The following is a 21,950-nucleotide window of genomic DNA, read 5'->3' as shown; positions in this document are numbered from 1 at the left end:
TGTGGACACAGCCTTAGAATTAGAGGGGGTAAATTCAGAACAGAAATGCGGAGACATTTCTTCAGCCAGAGAGTGGTGGGCCTGTGGAATTCATTGCCACAGAGTGCAGTGGAGGCTGGGACGCTAAATGTCTTCAAGGCAGAAATTGATAAATTCTTGATGTCACAAAGAATAAAGGGCTACGGGGAGAATGCGGGTAAGTGGAGTTGAAATGCCCATCAGCCATGATTGAATGGCGGAGTGGACTCGATGGGCCGAATGGGAATGCGATAGGTGGAAGGAGGTTAAGGTGAGGGTGATAGGCCGGAGAGGGGGTGAGGGCGGGCCCTCTCCGGCCTATCACCCTCACCTTAACCTCCTTCCACCTATCGCATTCCCAACGCCCCTCCCCCAAGTCCCTCCTCCCTACCTTTTATCTTAGCCTGCTTGGCACACCCTCCTCATTCCTGAAGAAGGGCGTATGCCCGAAACGTCGATTCTTCTTCTCCTTTGATGCTGCCTGACCTGCTGTGCTTTTCCAGCAACACATTTTTAAGATCTGATCCCCAGTATCTGCAGTCCTCACTTTCTCCTGGAGTGGTAGATCCACATCCATTAGCTAAGACTATGTACATGTAGGAGGAGTTCACTCTTAGTAGCCAGAGGAGTGTGACATCCAGTCCAGTTGGTAGGGGAAGGAACTCCAAGCTATTGAGGGAATTCATTCCTTTCTGTTGGGTGATCCACAGTCATTGGGCATCTACTCCCATTGGGGAGAGGTTGGTTCACATAAGAAGGACAGGTTGTCATTTGATAACAGTCCTGGTCGGGTGGGGGTGTACAAACTAGGGGCAGTAGTAGATCAGTTGATCGCTCGCGCTTGTTCCATGAGTCACTAAGATCGAGGCTGATCAGTTAGCGTTTTGAATTCCATATTTCCATCTACCCCAGATAACCATTAATCCCCTGCCTAATAAGAATTAAGGTAAAAAGTATTCCTGATGAAGGGCTTTTGCCCGAAATGTCGATTTTGCTGAAGCTCCTCGGATGCTGCCTGAACTGCTGTGCTCTTCCAGCACCATTGATCCCTCATAAGAATTAAGCTCCACCTTAAAAATATTCAATGAAATTATCTCCACAATCTTCAAGGTTAGAAGTTTCAAAGTCTCTCAACCATCTCGGAGAAAAAGTTCCTTTAATTTCTTTCTTAAAAGAGTGGCCCCTAATTTTAATATGCCCCTAGTTCTGTACTCATTTTCAAGATCATTCAGGATATTGTACACTTCAAACAAGTCATCTGTCATTCTTCTAAACTCCAGAGCAATGCACTAGGGTGGGGGGAAGAGACAGTCTGAAAAGTAACCATTTCCTCCAACTTGCCGATTATCCAAGTCTCCTCCCATTTCACGAGCAACAATTTTGTTGACCTGTCTTCTTTGTGGCATTTCATCAAGAACCTTCTTACAAAGAGACATATATTGTTGTCTTTTCATTAGTCTTTACTGTTACCACATAAATTAGATGTCTTTTCCAAACAATGTGACCTAACTCTGTGTACTTCATTAGGACAAACAATCAAAGATGGTAAAATAGTTTGCAGGAAGAATAGAACAGCAGATGAGATATGGTTGAATGTCTTCAGGATAAATGTGGTAGTTGACTCAAGTAATTTGGGTAGCATTGCTGAAAGTTAACCTGCAGACGACCAAGGATGAGCACCCCTGTGCCTGTATGGGTATAGACTGGGAAGCTATTTGAGTTGAGAGGTCTGTGATATCATGGTTACAACAGAGCAAGAGAGGATAACGCATAGGAGTATTGTGACAAAGAAACATTTAAGTAGCAGAGAATATCAAAGGCACCAGATGAGGAAGCAGTCATTATATAAGACATCTGTATTGCAATGTAAAGTCGAGGCATATGTTTTTGATGCTCTATTTTAATTTTGCAGAATCACTTGAAGTGATTCTGTAGTGTGATGTTGAAGTCCCTTTTTTCTGAATTTGGGAATAAAGAGTGAGTGTATGCCTGAGCTTGCATGCTGTAGGAAGATCTGTACAAGTGACATTTTGTGCACTGACTGTTAGGTGAATCACTGCCAGAAATTAACAGCAGCATCCGCGCAGAAGATAAACAGATCTCAGCATTAGACAGCCAACACTCTCCACTCCCTGATCCACGCCCACCAGTTTACTTGGCACCACTTTCTTTTATATTTCTGAATCTGTTTCAGAAGGTATGGAATGAAAATGTTTTGGTTAATTGATTCATTTTCATGCAATATGGAGTTTTTATGGTAACTTTAATTTAAAAATGTAAAACGTGCATTTTTTTTTGTTTTCAAGTGTACTCTCCATTAGTGGCAGTTACATGATTTTCCAAAAGTGCCATTTCCCTGTTCCAGGTTCCTCCTGCTCCAGCTGAAGGAATTCTGTGGGGAGTTTCTAAAGAAAAAGCTGAATCTCACCAACTGTGTGGCAGTTCACAGTCTGGCCCACATGTACTCCCTGGACCAGCTGGCTTTGAAAGCAGCAGACATGATCCGCAGGGACTTCTCCAAGGTGGTACAGGATGATGAGTTCTACACGCTGCCTTTTCACCTGGTCAGGGACTGGCTGTCAGACTCTGAAATCACAGTGGACTCTGAAGAAGTTCTTTTTGAGGCTGTGGTGAAGTGGGTGCAGCGGAACCCAGAGGAGAGGGAGAAGCACTTTGAGGAACTGTTCCAGCTATTGCGGTTGCCTCAGATGAAGCCTACATACCTAACTCGAATCATCAAATCTGAGCGGCTTGTGGCTGATAATGCCAACTGCCTCCAGCTTGTTTCAGAAGCAGTTGAAGGTCATGCACTGAGATCAGAAAATCTTCAGCCTGCCAATCTGGACAACTGGGCATCCCAGGTTGTGTCATTCCAGCCTCGCTTTGGACAAAACATGGATATCATCATGGTGGTGGGTGGTGTGTCAGAGGGTGGAGATTATCTAAGTGAGTGTGTTGGCTATTTCATTGATGAAGATCGATGGGTGAATCTTCCCCACATTCACAACCATCTGGACGGCCATGCTATGGCCATCACAGACTCTCATGTGTATGTGGCTGGCTCCATGGAACCTGGGTTTGCAAAGACAGTGGAGAGATACAGCCCAAACAGAAATAGCTGGGAGCAGGTTAACAACCTGATCACAAGGAAGCATTCCTTTGGGCTGTCAGCAGTTAAGCAGAATTTGTACAGTATTGGGGGACATGGGAACTTTAGCCCAGGGTTCAAAGATGTTGACGTATATGAACCTGATCAAGATAGATGGCACCATCTGGAATCGGCTCCCAAAATATTACGAGATGTTAAAGCTATCAGTGTGGAAGATCGTTTTGTGTATGTCACTGCTCGCACCCCTGTGGACACTGACAACGAAGACGGATTGGAGACTATAAATGCAAAGTATGATACTGACACAAGGCAGTGGCAAGACGTGGAATCTCTGCCACTGCTTGATAACTACTGCGCCTTCCAGATGGCTATTGCAACAACAAACTTTTACCACACAGCCTCCTGCTGCCCCAAATGTTACACTGTGACAGACACCGAAGCAAAGCAGAAAATCTCTAACATGACAGCTGATGAAATCTTGGAGAGCTTGCCCCCCGAAGTGTTGAGTATTGAAGGGGCGGCGATTTGCTACTTCCGTGATGATGTATTCATAATTGGCGGCTGGAAGAACAGTGATGACATGGACAAACAGTATCGGAAGGAGGCATACCGTTATTGCTCAGAGAGGAAGCGCTGGATGCTGCTGCCTCCCATGCCCCAGCCACGATGCCGGGCAACTGCTTGCCACGTGAGGATACCTTATAGGTACCTGTATGGAGTTCAGAGATACCCAATGCCACAAAATCTAGCCAGGCAGCGAGAGCGGCTGCAGCAGATGCAGCAGTTACATCGGCGATCGTTAAGCCTCAGGCGGCAGCTGCAACCTCAAGTTGAATGTTAACCAGAAGCATTTCTGGAGGTGAGGGTTGAGTGAGGAACACTCCCACTCCTCCCCACCCCCCCGCCAAGCTTGTTACATTTTTCTTTTGCATAGCCTCACTTTCTCCATCCATCTATCTCTGGGGATACATTGCAATAGAAATATTCTAAGAGCTATGGAGTTAAACCACTGTAGAATGGTGTGCTGCATCCAGGTTCTTGGATTTCCTTTTCAGAGATGTTGCCTCCTTCCACGCCACACTCAGTCCTCAGCCAAGTGGTGGATGAGTACCGTGTGATTTTTAAAATAATGTCTTGCCTTATTATAAAAACGTAACCTTTTTTTATTTCCCCTTCATCTCTTGTTGGGACCAGATTTTACTACTTATTACTTAAATGAGACATTTACTTAAATGTGCAAAAATAATCCAATTGGCTTTGTTAGGGAGTGGGAGGGAAGTTGTTTTGTTGAGCCGTATTAATTTCGTTAGGGTGCCACTTGATCATGTGGACATCTCCATTACTGTTAATGCCACTCTCTGGTTGCAACAGCTTAATTTTGTTTTGAATGAAAACTACAATGATGGAGGACTGGGGGCCAGTCTAGTGCATGGTGCCTGGGAGCACATAGCACCAATCCCTGGGCTAACCTAAAACTTACAGGAGGAACAATAAGAGAAAATTGTTGAATCTAGACTTAGTTCAGATAGCACAACTGACAATATGCTCCAAGTTTTCCAATTATGATCCATTAAACAGAATGCTCAATAATTGGAAAACTTAAGTTGGGTACTAACCAGCAAAGGATTCCCTAAGCACTTTGGTTATCGCAGAAAGCACTTTAAACTGATGTTTGTTAATTTGATTGGTGCACATAATAGTGAACACCATGTTTTCATACTACACTACCGTTAAATCACCTGAGGTGATTTCCATTTTAAGATATCCTTTAAAATTACTTTCCATTATGTCAATCTCAGTTTTATTTTTGAGCCACAAGTCAGTCAGTATTGATTCATTGCTCCAGGAATCTGCTACCTGGCTTGCTGGGGTTTCATTACACTTCAGTTTTGGTTTACCATTTGGGCTTTTTAATAAAGGGCCTAGCAGAATTACAATCAAACAGTTTTTGTTTGGACAGGGTACCTGAGTGATTGATCTTGAATGATATTTGCAGACCCTTGTGTCTTATCTGTTTCTCCTTAATTCCTACACTCCAGCACACTCATGAGTTAGAGTCAGCTTAATTTATATACATTGCTTAGGATTCAGTAGTACTTGTGTGTTATATTTCATTCAATTCTTGTATCCTGTCCTAAATGATCGAAACTCTGCAGACATCTGAACTCCTGAGTTGTTGGAGATGAAAATTTATTCTCTGTACTTTTTCTTGCTCTGTTTGGTGGACAAGGAGAACTGCCTGTTGTACCAAGAGATTTTGTGCAGCCTATTCAATACTTTGTTCTGAACAGTTAGTGTAGTTAAAAATCTAGAAACCATTGAAATAGAAGGATTTTAAATAGTTCAGTCATATCAGTTCATTTCTGAGGCATAGTGAGAATCAGTGTGTGGAGTATAGCTTTTAGTTGCAGTCTCTAACTTGGTGCTGTCACGTTATGTTTTGTGTGTGTGTTGTGCTATGTATCAATGTACTAACTTGCACAACCATTGGATTCTGAGATGTACTTCCATGTATAGCTTATGTTTTCAATCTTTTTGTGAAACTCTCCTCAAAGGAAGGAAAGTCTTAAATTTAAACTAGCCAGCATAATTTCTGTATCAGAAGTCAACTTATTTAATTGTAAATCGTTCAAGTAGAATTAATTTGTATTTTGTAAATGTATTTGAAAGGTGACTTAGTAAAGAAGTGTTAACGTGGCTTTGTTTTGTGGCCATTCTTTCACCAGTTGATGTTTGTGATGTATGTGCAGAGTATGTCCTGCTGGTGGTACATTCCTTGCTAAGTTCGCTCTTTTCCTAAATGAATCTGTTACAAACTCATTGTAACTTGCAATTGGTGATGACCCAATGTTTGTTCATGGCAACTGATTTCCAAAACTGAAGATTTTTTTGAGCTGCACCATTCTTCCTTTTTAATGAGAGCCTTAGGCTTTTTGTAGCAATGTAACACTGAAAGTAAAACAAAATCACATTTTGCTGGAAACACTCAACAGGTCTGATAGCATTTGTGGAGAGAATGCAGAGTTAATGTTTCTGAAGAAGGGTCACTGGACCTGAGATATTAACTCTGCTTTCTCTCCATAGATGCTGCCAGGCCTGCTGAGTTTTTCTAGCAATTTCTGATTTCCAGACTCTGCAGTTCTTTGTTTTTTTTAAACACAAAAAGTGGGCTGAGACCAAGCACTTAGGTTTCATACTGCTAGTATTTAACAATCTGTTCCAGTTTTAAATTAAATAAGAGCCATCAGTATTCATCTGTGGTCACAACCGAGACAGGATCGGTCCATGTTCCTGTTACAAGGTTGGATTAGACTTTAGCATTGTGATATATTTGGTTTGTCTGATACTGAAAGTCTAAACTAATTTTGTTGTCCTTTCACTGCTAGTGACTTCCCTGTAACCCGCAGAATGCTCTCCTCAGTTATGGTTCAGTTTGGAAGGACACATTCTGTAATTAAACTGTTGAGCTGATGTTTAAAAATTGTGCACTACTTTACTCTTAACTGAAAATTTTGAGAGCTTTTTGGCAGTTTTGTGCACAGTTTTAGTTTGAGAGATCCTGAGCTTGGATTTATTTTTTCCATAACACACTCCTGTCATCAGGTAGGGCACACAAAGCCATCCAGAGGTAGTGTTGGTGATGCAGCTGAGGGTATATTATTTGGATGATTTCACTCACTGAGATGTAGCCTGTTGAATGGCAAATTTCTGCCCCTGGAAGTACAAGACCATTGTCCGTACAACTGATCAAAGTCAAATTTTTCTGATCCCATCCATTGTGCTGTGCACTTGTAAGACTGTATGGCAGAGGAGAAAAATGCAGCTGCATTCGCCCATCCTTGATTATTATTGTTTTATGTAGTTTGAAATGAGGCTGTGGTATTATTGTTTTATTGAAATTCTCTGTGCTAATGAGGTGTTTTATTTTTAGATTCAGTACATGCAGTATTACAAGTGATGGTAAGTGATACATCAGCATGGTTTAACAGAAGAGGTGTTTTGCCTGATTAAGCATGGGGCACTAAACCCAGAGTGAACATGTTGTGCTGCACCTCACTTTATAACCCCGAACGAACTTCAAGCTGTAGTTCAGAATATGTTTTGTTCAGGTATGACTTTCAGCATGACACCTTGCTGCCTGCAAACAGTCCAGTGTGGTGGCCTTTGCCTTTTGTTATACTCGCACCCTATTGTGACATAGATTTGAATAGGGGTCTTGATTTTTAATGTCTTTTGCATCTCAGAAATGCCTCAAAACATTTCATGTTCAAATTTGGAATGAATTTTAGTTGTTCTGTCATGGACTGTACTGCAAGATCCCAATAGTGAGCATCACTTGAAAGGCTCAGTTCATTGATGATCAAGGCCATGGTGTCCTTGATTTCATTGCCCTTTGGTGTTGGAAAATCTTGGCTATCACCTTATTAGGAGTAAGTGTCACACAAATTGTTAGCTGTGTTGATTTGATGCAACTTTAGATGCTCCTATATTGTATCAATAGGATATCTCTGGTCAGCTAATGGCACCAAATTGTGCACACTCTTGGTGTTTGGTATTTTATACATTCCTCTGATCTTGTGCAAGTAACCCATCAGGGTAGATCCATTCTTCTTACACACAGCATAATGAGATGTACCAAACCGGGCCTGACCTGATGACAATATAGAATGACCTTTTTAAATTCCTTAATAATTTGACTCTGTTAACATGCACATTACTATTGGATCTTTGGATATTTTATTGACATTTTCTCTACATTCACTCTTAATTTGATGCTCAATGGGCTGCCTCTCTGGACAGTTTTTTTTAATGTGCTTCTAAATTTATTAATAAGCAACTAAGTACTTTATGTGGATATGCATGCTGCTAGTATTTCCCATTTTGCTGTTCTGAAATGCACAATTACCAGAGCAAAATCTGCCTCAGCGCTTAGTATGTACGTTAGGAGAGGGGACAGTGTGATGGCTACCAGTTATGTTTGGCTAACTGCAATCTCAGACAGAAACAAATTTCTTTTATTAGTTTTATTGATTTTATTTTTCCTTCACAGATCTTTTCTTTACTTAAAAATGTTTTTGTTGCTCAACCCTTTCTTGCTTATTTCACCCCCATCATGTCAAACATGTTGAAGAATGATCCAAGATGCACACAATTTCAACTAACACAGACTTCACTACCCATGTTTGTATGTGTATTTATGAATGAACAAGCTGCCTGTGATTTTTTTTTCTCTCTCTCTCTCTCTCTGCCTAAGGATAAGGAATGTTTTGTAGTGAGAGAGGACTGAGGTAAGGAAAGAGTTTGAATTCTGACGCATGTTGTAGTTTGAATTAGGAGCAGTGTGCTGTCTAGCATTCAGGCATGAGTCCGTTCCACTTTACCTTCAGCATTGTCCCTTTTATTAAAATGTTTTGCCTAAATAAAGAGGATTTTTTTCCCTTCCAACTCTTTGACTGCATTTGTGCAGCTAGCTGGGCACTGTGTGATTGTGACTTGCATTAAAAAGGAGATGGTAAACGATTATCTTTCCAATAGCAGAGTATGCATTTGCCTGCCTGATATCAGTTGGAATACTAACCAGCAAGGTTGTGTGGACTTAATTTGGTGTATTGTGTGTATGCATGTGTAGCAATGTGTTACTCATCCACTCTTGTTTTTTCTAAAATATAATACAGTAGCTTGTTTATTAATAAAGGAAGAGTTTAAATTTATCACAAATAATGTGTGTTTGCTTTTTGTGGGCTGGGGTGCTGGCAATATGGTATGTAGAGTTAATATAATAGTATTAAATTGCCGTTGAGTCACCACCATAGCCAGAATTTGATTAAAGTACATCAGGTTATCTAAGCTTTTGCAGGTTGGGCAGTATATGCGCAAGAACCAGCATGTGGAACACTCATGGTTACAGTGTTGTATCATGTGTACAACGGGACCACTATTCCCCCAACCCTCAATCCTTTCCTTAATTGTGATGCTCCTTTTGATTTTCATTTATGTGATCTGGGCATTGCTGGTAAGATCAGCTTATTTTGCTCATCCTTGTTGCCCTTGAGGACTTGTAGTGAATTGCCTTTTTGAATTCAATGCGATGAATGTCAAGACCAAATCAATGGGCAATTAAAAGTCAGCAATGTTGCTGTGGCTCTGGAGCTACTCAAGCCATGCTGATAGCAGACTAGAATAATAGAATCCCTACAGCATGGAAGCATACTGTTTGGCCCATTGAGACCACACTGACCCTCCCCCCCCCACCCCCACCCCCCCCCAAAAAAAGAGCATCCCACCCAGACCCACCTCATTGCTGTAACCCCGCATTTACCTTGCCCAGTTCACCTGGCCTACATCTTTGGATTGTGAGGGGAAGATGGAGCACCAGGAGGAAACCCACATAGACACAGTGAGAAAGTGCACACAGACAGTCGCCCGAGAGTGGTATTGAACCCGAGTCCCTGGCGTTGTGAGGCAGCAATGCTAACAACTGAGCCACTGTGCCATACTAAACAGCTAAAAATCACACAACACCAGGTTATAGTCCAACTGGTTTAATTGGAAGCTCACTGTTGAACAATAACCTGGTGTTGTGCGATTTTTAACTTTGTACACCCCAGTCCAACACCGGCATCTCCAAATCATGAATACTAACGGCAGTAGTGAACCTGATTTTGTCTTTAAAACCACATTCCAGTAGTTATATGGTTACTATTGCTGATTTTTTTTAATGCCAGATTAATTATCTTACAGCATCAAGGGCCGAAGGGCCTGTACTGCGCTGTAATGTTCTATATTTAAATTTCCCAGGTCCCATGGTGAGATTTGAACCTGCCTCTGCTTCGTGATGACTAGTCCAAGAACATGATTACCATCACCAAAGCCCGTTTTGCTTTTATTTTACCTTTTCCACCTCTTGAGGAGTAAATATCACCTTTCAGACTGGAATAACAGTGCAAAAACAAAAGTCAATCATGAAACTTTAGTTACTTTTAAGTTCGGCTCAAACCTGTATGATCATAAGAAATAGAAGTATGTGATTTGGCCTAATTGAACCTGTATCACTATTCAGTAAGATCTGATCAGATTGTAACATTAAGTTCATTTGGCTCCTGTGTAGCTCAACAATCTGTGCCTCAAACTTGAATATATTCAGCACACCTAGTGTCCACAGTTCTGTATGGAAGATAATTTCAAAGACTAATAATCCAATGACAGAAGAAATTCTACCTCACCTCTGGCTTAAATGGAATGCTTCTTATTTTTAAACTGTGCTCCATAATTCTAGACTTTCCCACAAAAGGAAACAGTCCCAGTATCCATTATCTCAAGTCCTCTCAGAATTCTTTGTTTCAGTAAGATCAGTGCTTCTAAACTCCACATGAGTATATGCTTAAACTGCTTACCATTTCCTGATGAGACAATCTCTTCATCCCTGGAATCAGCCTAGTCATCCCTCTGTGAAATGTTCTCAATGCAAGTAATACCTCCTCAAGTAAGAAGACCAAAATTGTACACGTCTCGCAATGTCCTATATCTCTACAGCAAGACTTATGTACTTTTAAACTTCATTCCCCTTGCAGTAAAGGCCAATATTTCATTTATGTTCTGAATTACTTGCCTAATAAGCTTTTGTGAATCATACAAGGACACTCAGAACCAACTATGCTGCAGCATTCGTAGTTCCCTCAATTTAAATCATATTCTGCTTGTCTACTATTGCTCTGGAAATAAACCTGAAAATTTCTTTGCATGATTTCCAGTCTTCATAAGTTCCCTTTTAAACTGCTGATGAGAACAAGTGAGAGACCTGTGCTGCGCTTTCCACGGAAGGTCTGCCAAATATACACATCTATCAGACATTTGGCAAGTCAACAGCTTGTTGGAGCCCTGGGATTGGGTGTCCTACACATCAAAAGTTGCTAGCCAATCAGAAGCCAGCAGCTCTTGCACAAAGCAGTACTGTGACAAATACTGTGACTGCTAACAGAAGAGCACCTCAGAGTTCCAGGACCATGAAAGGCCCAAGACAACGGTAAGTGATGGTGGTGTGGGATTTCTCTTGTTGGCCCTCTGACCACCTAATCTCCAGAGCTGTTCAGAGATGTTATTGCACAGCTCTGGAGAAGGCTGGACCTGAACTTAGACCTCTTGGCAAAGAGGCAGGGAGACTACAATTGTACCACAAAGGCCCTTTCAGAGGGCCAGAATACATGGTGATGGCTCCCAGACACTACCTTTGGAGACACCTTCAAACCCTCCCACCCCATACCACCCACGTGACTGAGCAACTTTATACATTACCCCTACACCCCACTCAAAATAGTGAAAGACCCACTTGCTGCTGGGTTAATCCCATCAACGACAAGCTGAGGCTATCCAATAGTCCTTAATGCCCACTGAAGGGCTTGAGTTGGCGGACATACCAGAAGGTCAACAATGAGCTTTCCCATGCAGAACTAATTCTGGTAGATGTGAGGTGGGAGATGTGCTTTGAATATGCCATTACCCTGACTGATGAAATGCCCTTCTGCTTCCAAGATCACTACCTCGAAGAAGTTTCTGTCGTGTATATCTCTTTCCTGTACCAGCCAACCTATAGCTTCTGCAGTTGAAATTTTTTTCCTGGCTATTGATAGTTTTATGCATTTCCCCAAAAATTGCCCTAAGCTCAATTCAGTTTAGTGCATTTGCTGTTGCAAGCTCTTTGGGAATATGTTCTAGGAATTTTCAACATTTGTAGTCCACTAACAAAACATATCATTTCTTTTTAAACCACTGTGCTTGTGAATGATCATAATCCATCAACTCAATATATCAATATATTCCATTATCCTGGGAAGACATGAAAAATACTGGATTTTTAAATTATAATTATTTTCAGGAGTTGATCACTCTTTATGAAGAACTGCTGATCTCTGTCCTACATTGATATTTTAATTTGACTTCTGCTGAATTCTACCTTCCTGGAATATAAGTTAAAATGTTATTCCATTTCTTTACCCATCTTCAAAATCACGTGTGAGGTCACTTTTCTCATATCTTTCTCGGCGGAAGAGCCCAAATTTTTCTGGTCTTCTCTCGCAGCTTGTATCATTGTCTTTGGGGATCACTGTCTTGACTCTTCTCTGTAAGGTGGAGTAGCCAAGGGAATGGATGCAGCTTTCCTGGTGTATATGTGATATTAAAGATAATTTTCCGATTGTTACTTAACCCTTGGAACAAACGTGCCTTTTTTCGAAATGATGTTCTTCCCAATGTGTCACAAGGGCTTTTGGGCTCCGTCGTCACAATAACCAATGAACATATGCAGACCAATCTTCACACTGTGCTTAAAATTTTATTTAAAAATAAGTTTTCTTTATGGTTATTACACTGTTGATTCTTCAGGAAAATATTTTATTGGTAACAGCAAAAGAGTAATCGGGTTTTAGTGCAGAGATCATACCGCTAAGAGACTGGTAGAGGCAGAGTATTTTATTTGTTCCTCACGGGACAGTAATCCCAGCAGACTGTCTCTGGGTGCTGCATATTCTCTAACGTTGGGTAGTCCTGGCACAACACAGCAACTCAGGGCACTGCGGTAGATGCTCATGTCATGGGCATCATACCATTCATCTGTCTTCTCATCATAACACTCTACGTTGAACGTCGTTGTGAAACCATTGAAACCGCCCACAACAAACAACAGATCATCCACCACCTCAATTCCAAAATTACTCCGTGGATTAAACATAGTGGGTAAGGTACGCCAGGTGTTGGTGAGTGGGCTGTAGGCTTCAGCACTCCGGAGACGATTGGCTCCATCAAATCCTCCAACCTGCACGGAAATTGAAAAGACAGCTGTTCACTACAAAGATAACCATTCACTTCCTTTTGCTTTGAGTAATATAAAACAAGTACCCTGAGACGGATGGAATAAGGATAATTCTGGTAATTGGGAATCAAACACACACAGTCATAGAGATGTACAGCATGGAAACAGACCCTTCGGTCCAATCCGTCCATGCCACCCAGATATCCCAACCCAATCTAGTCCCACCTGCCAGCACCCGGCCCATATCCTTCCTATTCATATACCCATCCAGATGCCTTTTAAATGCTGCAATTGTACCAACCTCCACCACTTTGAGGAAATACTTCGTACAGAACCTCTTTGGGGAAAATCTGGTTTTGAGGTGCCCAATGCAGCATTTATGATTATGAAAAGATAGAGAAACATTCAAAGTTTTTGTGTCTTTTCAAAAGGAGAAAAACACATTTCCATAGTACCCCTTACAACTTGAGCATAGCTCACAATGTTTCTCAGCTAATTAAATACCTTTTGAAGTGTCGTCACTATTGTAAAGTTGGAAACATGACAGTTATTTAAGTACAGCAAGATACAATAACAGCAATGTAGTAAACAACTAGATCATCTGTCCTAACAGTATTGTTTCAGCAGTAAGGAGAATTCTTCTCTTCAACGTCTGCCATGGAATCTTTTATGTTTGCTTAAGGGGGAGGGGGGACTTTCTTCAGTCTTTCACATGAAAGCTGGCAGTGTTGGTAGTTAATAGAACATAGAACAGTACAGGCCCTTCAGCCCACGATGCTGTGCCAAGCATTCATGTTAATCTAAGATCAACCTAACCTAATCACCTCTCGAATTCCTGTCGTCCATGTGCTTGTCCAGCACTCACTTAAATATCCCTAATGTCTCTGACTCTACGACCAGGCTGGCAGTGCATTCCACGCACCCACCACTCTCTGTGTAAAGAACCTACCTCTGACATCTCTCCTATACCTTCCTCCAATCACCTTAAAATTATGGCCTCTTGTGACAGCCACTTCTGCCCTGGGGAAAAAGTCTCTGGCTATCTACTTCCTATAATGAGGAACTAGAACTGGACAGAAAATTCCAAGTGTCTAACCAGGGTTTTATAGTGCTGCAGCAAAACTTTGTGGCTCTTAAACTCAATCCACTATTTAATGAAAGCCAAAACACCATACGCCTTCTTAACAACCCTATCTACTTGGGTGGCAACTTTGAGGGATCTATGTACATGGACCACAAGCTCCTCCTGTTCCTCTACACTGCCAAAAATCCTGTCTTTAACCCTGTTTCAGTATTCAGATTTGACCTTCCAAAATGAATCACTTTGCATTTATCCAAGTTGAATTCCATCGTCCACTTCTCAGCCCAGCTCTGCATCCTGTCAATGTGTTGTAGCCTGCAACAGCCCTCAACACTATTTACAACACCACCAGCCTTTGCGTCATCAGTAAATTTAATAATCCACCCTTTCTGCTTCATTCAAGTCATTTATAAACATTACAAAGAGTAGAGGCCCAAGAACAGATCCCTGCGGGACACCACTGGTCACCGACCTCCAGACAGATTACTTTCCGTGCACTACCACTTGCTGTCTTCTTTCAGCCAACCGATTCAGTATCCAGACAGCCAAATTTCCCCGTATCCCATACCTCCTAACTTTCTGGATGACAGCAAAGCACTGTGTCAGTACAGTGCTAAAGTTTAGAGAGGATTTGAGGAAAAATATTTTCTGGAATCGAATGCATTGTCTGGGCGGGCATAGAGGCTGGAAACCTCAGAGCTTTTTAAAAAAGGGTATGGATGAGCACTTAATGTCATAACATTCAAGGCTATAGGCCAAGTACTGGAAATTGTAGGATAGATTGTCGTAGACTTAATGGACCAAAGGGCTTATTTCGTGCTGTATGACTGACTCTATAAAGTATCTTGAGTGCTACCTGCTGAGACAAGGCTGACAGCTGAAAAGTAACAGGATGCAAAGAGGAGGAAAAGGCTGGAAAATCTGATTAATATAGATAGCTGCAGTTGAACAGCTAGCAATAGGGTGGGTTTAATATCCTGTGTTGTAATTTCTGTTTCTGTAATGTATAAAGATGGGTAGGCAGAGTCAAGATCAATCCAAGAGAATGGGCTTGTTCAGCTGTTCCTTACCTGGTGCCCACTTGTCGTCAGTATTTTTAAAACGAACCTTTGTATTCAGAGTTACATGTATTCTTTCATTCACAGGACATGGGCATCGCTGACTAAGCCAACATTTATTGCTCATCCCTCATTGGTTAAGTGCCCCATTTAAGCATTAACCACATTGCTGAGGGTCTGGAGTCATATGTAGAGCAGATCAGGTAAGGATGACAGTTACCTTCATTAAAGGAGATCAGTGAACCAGAAGGGTTACCAGATAGTATTCTGGAATGAAGAGTATAAACTGATCGATTGGAAGAACAGGAGACTTAGTGAGTAGATTAGATTCCCAATAATATGGAAACAGGCCCTTTGGCCCAACAAGTCCACACCAACCCTCCAAAGAGTAACCTACCAAGACCTAATCCTCTACCTTACATTTACTAAAGCACCTAACACTACGGGCAATTTAGCATGGCCAATTCACCTGACGTGCACATCTTTGGATTGTGGGAGGAAACCCACGGGGGGAATGTGCAAACTCAACACAGACAGTCGCCCGAGGCGGGAATCAAACCCGGGTCCCTGGCGCTGTGAGGCTACAATGCTAACCACTGTGCCACCCCTGGGTAATAGTTGAAAAGTATTGTGGGTGATTTGGTAATGGGGCAAAAAAAAACGCTCAGTTGTACATGAAAGTACTTCTGGATATGAAAAAGAAGAATAAGGAGTATACAGAAGCTTCTGTACATTTACCCCTTTGGTGTTCCTTATGCTTAATTGTGCTGAAGTCATTCCAGATTGTAGAATTCTTGTCTGGCTAATGCTGATAGCTTATCTTTTTTTTTAAAAAAAAGCTCTTTCTAGTGAACAGCTAACGGTGAGGTTTGTTGTCAGGACAAAGGAGTGATTTTTAATAGAGTGTAGAGAGTTGGTTCTCAGAATTCAACTTAATTCAAGTGTTAATTTACTGTAGTCTTCACTTATGGCTCTGGCCACAAGTACATCCATCCCTGCTTGTCTCTTCTGCCTTTAGTTGTTGACCTTAATCTGTAAACTTTATCCTACATTCCTTCCTTGAACTACTCACTGAATCCCTACTGAGGGAAGCAGGCCATTTGGCCCATCAAGTTCACACCAATCTTCCAAAGAGCATCCAACATAGCCTGCACATCCCTGGATACTATGGGCAATTTAGCATGGCCTATCCACCTAACCTGCACAGTTTTGGACTGTGGGAGGAAATTGGAGCACTGGAAGGAAACCCACGCAGACACGGGGAGAATGTGTAAACTCCACACAGATAGTCACACCGGGTTGCTGGTGCTGTGAGGCAGTGGTTCTAACCATTAACTGAGCCACCGTGCTGCCACTCTTCCTGCCGTTGAAACCTTCTCAAGCCAGCTTTTTGAACTGTTCTTCAGACAGTTCTTCTGGTAATATCAACTTAGTGCCCAGGCCACCCCAGGAAGCATTTTCAAATGCATAGTCAGCAGTCCTTCTGTCCTATCACTACAACATCCAGATTTTTGGCCTTCATCATGTGTCTATAATGCTGCCAGTATCTTTTTTGTTACACCTACTTGGACGCTAGGGACTGGAGTAAACATTAGCATCTGTTCTTAAGGAAATTTACAAGACAAGTGTCTGGTTCAGGTTCCTTTTGCTTGAAAATTTCTTTGTTAAGGAATGCCTCTGGTGAAACTTGGAGAAGATAGGACATATTGGAATAAAGAATAAACAAGGCATTTGGATAAGTTTACAAGTAATTCCAGCAACTTTACATTAATGTAAATCAATTTAAAAAAACAATGTTTATTCTGTATGAAATGCTGCTCACCTATTTATTCCCATGTCCTTGTTGACTTCTCTTTAGTTTCCTGTGACTCTGCAATGGGGTTCGACTGAATGGTGAGAGTGCTGAACCAATGATTTGTCAAGAAGGAAACTGAAGGAACTGTCAACCTATCCACTCTGAAGGCAGAGATAGAAGCACTGTCTCTTGGACTGATGTCTGGGTGACAGACGTGCCTAGGATCAAGATGAGGTGGTCTAACAACTCAGTGTCACACACTGGCTTTATCCCTATTCGCCAGTGGGACAAAGTGAGGACTGCAGATGCTGGAGATCAGAGTCAAAAGTGTGGTGTTGGAAAAGCACATCCAGTCAGGCAGCATTCAAGGAGCAGGAAGTTGACGTTTCGAGCATAAGCTATTCATCAGGAATGATTGATGTAAAGTTTATGCTCAAAACATCGATTCTCCTGCTTCTCAGATGTGCTCCTGCTTCCAGTACCACATTTTTTGACCCTATTCCCCAGTGTCCATTTCAAAATCCCATTCTTCTCCAATATATGGCTCCACTTTCTCAATCTCTGTAACTTTATAGTAAGTCTATGGGTTAATGCCCATTTCTTTAGATTACTTGATAGCTGTGCCTTCAATCATCTTGCCACACTAAGTCTGGAAGTTACTCTTCTAGCTACATTTACCCCACATCAGAAGTCTCCTTTAAACCTACTTGATCAAACTAATGTTCTCTCAACTTCTAACACCAAGCTGGAAAATTTCTTGGGATATTTTGTGATATTAAAGGTGTTCTACAGTTGCAAGCTGTGTCACTTACTGCGTATACGCATTCACCATAAGCTATAACGCCAACGCCGCTACGCCTGCTCCTCATAGGTGCTATGGTTGTCCATTGGTTGGTTTCAGGAGTGTAGAATTCGGCTGTGAACAAGCACTCATTACCATTGAATCCTCCGCAAATGTAAACCTGAGGTGAAGAGGAAAGCACAGCTAGATAGCCGTGAGCGGGAAGGATTATCTTAAAGAGAGATGTGGCACACCAGGCATTGTTTAAACAGGAGATGATGAAGCTAGATTGAACCTTGGTGTGCCACACTTTGAAATAGAGCTCATCATTGAAACTTGAAGGTTAAGGGTACACAGCAAAAGCTTTTATAATAATGGAGGAATCAATTATTGTACTTTAATGTTCATTTCAAAAACAGGGTAGGTGAAAATGAGCTATCTTTGTGAGGTAGTATATTTCCATACAGACCAGGTATTAACCATTAATTATCATAAGTGATATTTGTAGTTATTTAAAAACATGCTGCGGTCAAATATAACCAGCAATGATTAAAACAATTTGTTATAGACCCCACCACAGCCACCCTCAGCATCTATGCTAATTCCTAGATAGTCGGCTATGTTTAAGCTTTAGCAAGCTGCACTTAAATCCGTTGAGTTGTGAATGTGAGGAGTTCAGTTCAGCTTTTTTTGAGGGAATGATCAGTGAATGCTGATACAGCTTTCCCTCAAGACATTAAGTAGGTGAGGGTAGATTCTCAGAGGATAGCTGCATGCGTTCTGGTACATGATTTATTCTGGAGCAGAATCTTTGAAATGGGGAATTGCACAGAGATTGTGGAGAGTGGCTGATTCAATATTTTCTCATTCTACTCTTTCTTAAGTTATTGTACTTTGTAGCTGATCCTCTCACAGTAAAAGCTGAACTTTAACTGCGGACGTTTAACTGTTTTCTGGAGATGTGTATCAATGAAACTTGCAGTACAAAATACCAGTGGGGGCCAGTTTACTGAGAGAATTTACTGATGGATGAACTCATGGTTATTTCCACTCCTTAACACCCGGCATTAATGAGTGGGTGTCTGATGGACAGTTGACATTCCAGTTGATACCCATGAAAAGAATTCAAACTGCTCAAGTTAATCGACAAAATGACATGATTGGTAACTACTGTGGTAGTCAACCTTGCTGATTAGTAAGGTCCCAGGTGTATTCCCCCTTCCCACAGTTTAGTCTCTTAACTATGAATTTCCATCCCAGGATTAGCAGGAAAGTATAGCCAAGGCTCCCTCTCCTAATCTCTCACTGATTGTTCCTGTTGGAAATTTTGAAAAAGAAGGAAACCATTTATCAACCCCTACCATTCTCCACACAGCCCATAGCCCAGCAGTTCACAGTGCTAAAGATGCAGATCCAGATACATTTTGAAAGAATTTAGGGTCTCTGACTCCATCATCAATTCAGGCAGCGAATTCCAGACTCTGAAAAAAAATGTTTTCCTCACGTCCCATCTAATCCATCTGCCACTGAGCTTGAACCTATGACTCCTGGTTTTTGAACTCTCTGTCAAGGGAAGCAGGTTCCTCCTGTCTATCTCTACCCCTCAATTTTATACATCTCTATCATGTCACCCCTCAACTTTTTCTTCTCCAAGGAAAATAACTCCAACCTCTTGCACTTGCACGCCAAGATCTCTCACTTCCTCTGCCCCTCTCAATATATCCATGCTTATTGTGTATTCCCTTTTACTAGTTTACCTCCCTAAATGTAGAACCTCATACTTATAAGTGATTAACTGCATCTGCCACTGTCCTGCCCACTCTACCAACCCATACGCGTTCTTTTGGAGCTATACAGCTATCCTCTAACTATCCACTGCATGGCCAATTTTTGTGTCATCTGCAAATTTACCACATGTGCCCTGCACATTTAAATCCAATTCAATAATGTACAAAACAAATAGGAGGGGTCCCAACACAACCCCATGGAACACCACTTGAAACAGCTTTCCATTTGCAAGGGCAGCCATTGACCTTGCTAAGCCCTGTTCAACCCCATTCAATCTATACCTCATAAGCTTTTTTTTTTACCAATCTGCCATGTGAAACCTTGTCAAATGCCTTATTAAAAGTTAGGTTAAGACTGACCTATGCCTTAACTCCATCTACCACTTGGCTGTGTAATATTTCCACTCCTCTTTGTGTGAGGAAGTATTTCCAAACATTACTCCTCGACAGCCCAGATCTGTTCCCAAGGCCATGGTCTTTTGTCCTGGTCTCTCCCACTGGAGGAACATTTCTCTCTATCCTTGCTGCCAAATGATAAAACATTGTGTGATTTGGAGATGCTGATGTTGGACTGGGATGTACAAAGTTAAAAATCACACAATAACAGGTTATAGTTCAACAGGTTTGTTTGGAAGCACTGGCTTTCGAAGCACTGCTACAACCACCTGATGAAGGAGCAGCACTCCGAAAGCTAGTGCTTCCAAATAAACCTGTTGGACTATAACCTGGTGTTGTGTGATTTTTAACTTTAATTTTCTTAAACACTTCCATTCAATCAATTCAAGTCTCAAAGTGCTAGACAGCATCGAGCTTAAACTGAACCCACACTGCTAAAATTTCAGAACTCACACTCGGAATTCTGAGTTCACAAGGTGCTCTATTTCTCTGTATTCTTGCTTCACTGAAATGCTAGATTAGAACATAGAACAGTACAGGCCCTTCCACCCTCAATGTTGTGCCAATTTTTTATCCTACTCTAAGATCAAATTAATCTAAATACCATACATTTTACTATCATCCATGTGCCTATCCAAGAGTCGATTAAATGTCCCTAATGTATCTGACTCTACTACTACCGCTGGCTGTGCATTCCACGCACCCACCACTCTCTGTTTAAAGAACCTACCTCCAATCACTTTAAAATTATGCCCTCTTGTGATAGCCGTTTCCAACATGGGAAAAAGCCTCTGGCTATCCACTCTATCTATGCCGCTCATCATCTTGTACATCTCTAGCAAGTCATCTCTTATCCTTCTCTGCTCCAATGAGAAAAGCCCTAGCTCCCTCAACTTTTCTTTATAAGACATGCCCTCCAGTCCAGGCAGCATCCTGGTAAATTCTCTCTAAAGCTTCCACATCCTTTCTATGATGAGGCAACTAGAACTGAACACAATATTCCAAGTGTGGTCTAATCAAGGTTTTATAGAGCTGCAGCATAACCTCGCAGCTTTTAAACTCAAACCCCTGCTAATGAAAGCCAACACACCATACACCTTCTTAGCAACTCTATCAACTTGGGTGGCAACTTTGAGGGATCTAAGGATATGGACCCCAAGATCCCTCTGTTCCTCCACACTGCCAAGGAGGAGGAAAATCACCTGGGGAAGGAGGTATGAGCAGGAGGGTGGGACTACTTAGGTATTCTTTCAAAGAGCCAGAATACACATGATGGGGTGAATGGCTACCTCATTCCAGGATTCTGTGGTCACTAACTTTAGCCTGACTTTGAAGGTATTTGTTGAGTATTTCTGGTTATTTATTTGAGAATAAGTTTCAAAACAGTGGCTGCTTTAATAATTTAAAGTCCAGTTTGTCACCCACTACCTATTCCACATTTGTTGCCTTTTCACCTTTCCTGCAAGCTGTAACTTACATAAAGGCACGTCTTTCACCAGACCTCAGAGACAATAGACAATAGGTGCAGGAGTAGGCCATTCAGCCCTTCGAGCCTGCACCACCATTCAATATGATCATGGCTGATCATTCCTAATCAGTATCCTCTTCCTGCCTTATCTCCATAACCCTTGATTCCACTATCTTTGAGAGCTCTATCCAACTCTTTCTTAAATGAATCCAGAGACTGGGCCTCCACTGCCCTCTGGGGCAGAGCATTCCACACAGCCACCACTCTCTGGGTGAAGAAGTTTCTCCTCATCTCTGTCCTAAATGGTCTACCCCGTATTTTTACGCTGTGTCCTCTGGTTTGGCACACACCCATCAGCGGAAACATGTTTCCAGCTGTCAGAGTGTCCAATCCTTTCATAATCTTATATGTCTCAATCAGATCCCCTCTCAGTCTTCTAAACTCAAGGGTATACAAGCCCAGTCGCTTCAGTCTTTCAGTGTAAGGTAGCCCCGTCATTCCAGGAATTGACCTCGTGAACCTACGCTGCACTCCCTCAATAGCCAGAATGTCTTTCCTCAAATTTGGAGACCAGAACTGCACACAGTACTCCAGGTGTGGTCTCACCAGGGCCCTGTACAGCTGCAGAAGCACCTCTTTGCTTCTATACTCA

The 21,950-nt window shown here is 41.8% G+C and overlaps 2 protein-coding genes across 8 annotated transcripts in view; one reads left to right on the top strand and one right to left on the bottom strand.

Moving 5' to 3' along the window:
* klhl11 (kelch-like family member 11) overlaps positions 1 to 17,227 on the top strand; it is a 20,849-nt gene extending 3,622 nt beyond the window's left edge. Inside the window, exons 2-5 of one of the 7 annotated variants that reach the window (XR_006309158.1) lie at positions 2,384 to 3,986; positions 7,059 to 8,415; positions 10,879 to 11,150; positions 16,930 to 17,227. Coding sequence is in view for 4 of the 7 variants with exons in the window: in XM_043674730.1 (XP_043530665.1) it covers positions 2,384 to 3,968 (1,585 nt within the window). In the remaining 3 variants the exon portion in view is untranslated. Of the gene's footprint in view, positions 1 to 2,383; positions 3,987 to 7,058; positions 9,372 to 9,925; positions 9,943 to 10,878; positions 11,151 to 16,929 lie in introns of those variants that run through there. The other 6 variants (XR_006309159.1, XR_006309160.1, XM_043674730.1 and 3 more) reach the window with 6 other exon arrangements.
* Positions 12,558 to 21,950, bottom strand: part of LOC122539721 (kelch-like protein 10) — a 22,354-nt gene continuing 12,961 nt past the window's right edge. Inside the window, exons 3-4 of the mRNA XM_043674739.1 lie at positions 17,679 to 17,828; positions 12,558 to 12,935 (exon numbers count right to left, since the gene is read on the bottom strand). Coding sequence (XP_043530674.1) covers positions 12,558 to 12,935; positions 17,679 to 17,828 — 528 coding nt within the window. The remainder of the gene's footprint in view (positions 12,936 to 17,678; positions 17,829 to 21,950) is intronic.

Source organism: Chiloscyllium plagiosum, chromosome 33 (genome assembly GCF_004010195.1).
Source record: "Chiloscyllium plagiosum isolate BGI_BamShark_2017 chromosome 33, ASM401019v2, whole genome shotgun sequence".
In the NCBI taxonomy this organism is placed as follows: domain Eukaryota; kingdom Metazoa; phylum Chordata; class Chondrichthyes; order Orectolobiformes; family Hemiscylliidae; genus Chiloscyllium; species Chiloscyllium plagiosum.
Note: the sequence above shows the minus strand (reverse complement) of the source record. Positions and strands in the feature narration are given on the sequence as shown.